Source organism: Tupaia chinensis, unplaced genomic scaffold (assembly GCF_000334495.1).
Source record: "Tupaia chinensis unplaced genomic scaffold, TupChi_1.0 Scaffold000235_1, whole genome shotgun sequence".
In the NCBI taxonomy this organism is placed as follows: Eukaryota; Metazoa; Chordata; class Mammalia; order Scandentia; family Tupaiidae; genus Tupaia; species Tupaia belangeri.
This window is the reverse complement of record NW_006159713.1, coordinates 4,186,663-4,189,471: the sequence shown is the minus strand read 5'-3', so window position 1 is coordinate 4,189,471 and position 2,809 is coordinate 4,186,663. Positions and strand designations below refer to the sequence as shown.

Here is a 2,809-nt window from a genome sequence, read left to right as displayed (position 1 = left end):
CCCTCTGAGTGGACTGCAGACATGGTGACAGTGGCCACATGGGCCAGGGATGGAAGGGCCACAAGACTGGGAGGAGCCTGGGTGTCCAACCCTCTGGAGCCACCTGGCCCACCCTGGACCCAAATGCCCGGGCTATCGCATGCGAGAGAAGCAGAGTCTCTCTTGTTTAAGGCACCCTGGCTGAGGGTGTCTTTGTCACAGCCGCAGACCTTAGTGCCTAACTGATAGGAGGCAGAGCCAGGGGCAGGCTCAGGCCTGGTGACCCCTGCTGCTTCACTTGGCCGTCCCCTCTCCCAGCGCCGTTCTCACCTTGGACTCCCACTCCATGCCGGCCAGGGAGATGGCCAGCAGCACAGTGACCGTGACCACGCCGATGATGCGGATGTCGTTGACGGGGTCCACGATGGGTGAGCCGTGCTCCTAGGGGGCGGGAACAGGCCAGGCTATGCCGCCCTCAATCCCCCTACCCACACCTTGCCTTGGAGGCACCTGACTTAGGATGCTCTATGACAGGACACCCTTCCCTGCCAACATGTCCCCATGGGTCTGCCGCACAGCCTGCACAATCTGGCCCTAAAGTCACTACACCCCTGCTGGGATTTGCAGGGATGGTCTCTGTTGATTGTCACTGTGGTCATCAGACCAGGACGTTGGTCCCAGAGAGATGAAGCCAGCAGGGGGCAGGAAAGCTTAGCCCAGATCGGGTGGAGGAGAGTGGGGTGGGCCCGGGCTCCCTCTGCCTGGGACCCAGCCCTGGCCTCACCTGGAGCAGGTCCCGCACGGTCTCTGCGAAGCCCACCGTATGCATGGCCACGCCCACAGCATTGGCGAATGCGAAAATGAGGCCGATGGAGCCCCCCAGCTCTGGTCCCAGACTTCGGGAGATGAGGAAGTAGGTGCCACCTATTGGGGCCAGTGCCAGGTGCCATGAGGTGTCAGCTGGCAGGTGTGGCCTTGGGGCAGGCAAAGGGACAACCAGGGTCCCACAGGGCAGGAGATACCAAGGTGTGGTGTGCAGAGCCAGCCTGGACCCCACCTGAAACCTAAGGAGCAGCTGGGGTGCCCCGGGTGAGTGTGTGTGCTGGTGGAGGCAGTCCGGAAACCCCCCTGGGGTGAGGTCAGGGAGAGGCCACGAGAGGAGGGCTGGGGCGGGCCCACCTGACTTGACCTTGCCGTTGGTAGAGATGGCTGAGATGGAGAGGCCTGTGATGGAGGTCACCGTGACTGACAGCAGGATGATGATCCAGGTCAGGACTGGGGGAGGGGAGCAATGAGCACCCAAGACGCAGTCAGGGCTTCTCCCAGGAGGACCCCGGGTCTGTCCACCAATGCATCATGCAACGTAAGTCATGTCCCTCCTCTCTCAGCCTGTTCTCACATCTGCAAAATGGATCTCCGGAATATTCCAAATAGCCAAGGGGCTCTTGAGCCAACCAAGTATGGAAGAAAAGGGACCCGCTTTTAATATTAGAAAATAAAGTGACACAAGGAGTTGTCAAAAATGAAAAAAGTGCCTATGATGAGAAAGCCATACATGGATATTGACATTTTTGCACCAAAATAAACCCATACTTTAATTCCATTGTGTGTGTGTGTGAACTTTTTGAAGTCCCCTTAGCGTTTCCACTTGATGAACACCTCTGGGTGCCAGATCTTGTGCTCTGTTTTGCCTGCATCATATGAACCCCACAATGGCTCTGTAAGGTAGCTATTGTTACCAGCCACATTTTACTGATGAGGAAACCAAGGCTCAGAGGGGTTAAGGAACTTGACCGAGGTCACACAGCAAGGCTCAGAGCTAGTTTCTGAACTCTGGTCTGCCCAGAGCACAAGCTGCTAACTCAGGTGTACTTTAGCAGAAATTGGCTCAGAATAGTTGCGTGACTTCCTGAGGGCAGCGTCAGGGAGAGCCCTTGCTGCATAGCCAGTGGGCCTCTGCTGCACCCCAGCCTCTGTCAGGGCAGGAGCCCGTGGTGGCTCTGGGGTCCCTGTTGCCCCAGTCTAAGGCTGCTCCTGTGGGGCCTTGGAGGCTCCGTCCTCCCCAGAAGCAGACTCACCTATGCCCGCTTGGGCTGTGATCCAGGGCAGCCGCAGGTAGAGGATGACGCCCCAGATGTTGAGCATGCAGCGGATCTGGGAAGAGAGGGGGTCAGAGGCCACCTGGCTGGGTGTATTCCCCAAGGCCAAACATGAGCCCCTGTCCCTGGTCATGGCATGGCATTGGGCCCCTAGGCCTGGGGGACAGTTGGGTCCTTTCTTCGCTTCACCCACTTCAATAGGTTCTGACCCCCTGGTCCTGTGGGCAGGAGGGAGGGGACACCAGAGACTCCCCCCAGAACCCCTTGTCCCTCTCTCCCACACACTCTCCTGCCTCCCTGCTTAGGCTGGCTACAAGCATTATCAGGGCTCACCCTAGCCCAAGCCCAGGACCCTGGGTCTGCCCACCCAGCCATGGCTGGCCTCAGGCCTGTCATTTAGAGGAGTTCAGCAAACAGGGCCGTTGAGCAGAAACCAGAGCTCGGACTACGGTGATTTCACCTTCCAAATTTAAAGCAGAGGCAGCAGCCAAGAATGAAGCCAGCACGCCCAGGTGGAAGAGGCTGGTGTGGGCTTTGGCCCCACCAAGCGGCAGGGTGGAGCTTAGAGGCTCCTGGCATTCAGAACCCGAGAAGTTTCTGAAGCCCTCCATCTTCTCTGCGACACTAAACCAGGCCACACCAGGCTCTGGGAGGGAGCCACAGACCACAAGTGAGCCTCTGCAGGTGGTGGGGGAGTGGCTCCCCCCCCCCCCCCGCCCCCCGGGGTCCAC

The 2,809-nt window shown here is 58.9% G+C and overlaps 1 protein-coding gene across 1 annotated transcript in view; it reads right to left on the bottom strand.

Annotated features, from left to right (window-relative positions):
* SLC12A3 (solute carrier family 12 member 3) overlaps positions 1-2,809 on the bottom strand; it is a 50,271-nt gene that overhangs the window by 44,822 nt on the left and 2,640 nt on the right. The window contains 4 exon segments of the mRNA XM_006148402.3: positions 310-420; positions 764-903; positions 1,159-1,254; positions 2,058-2,133. Coding sequence (XP_006148464.2) covers positions 310-420; positions 764-903; positions 1,159-1,254; positions 2,058-2,133 — 423 coding nt within the window.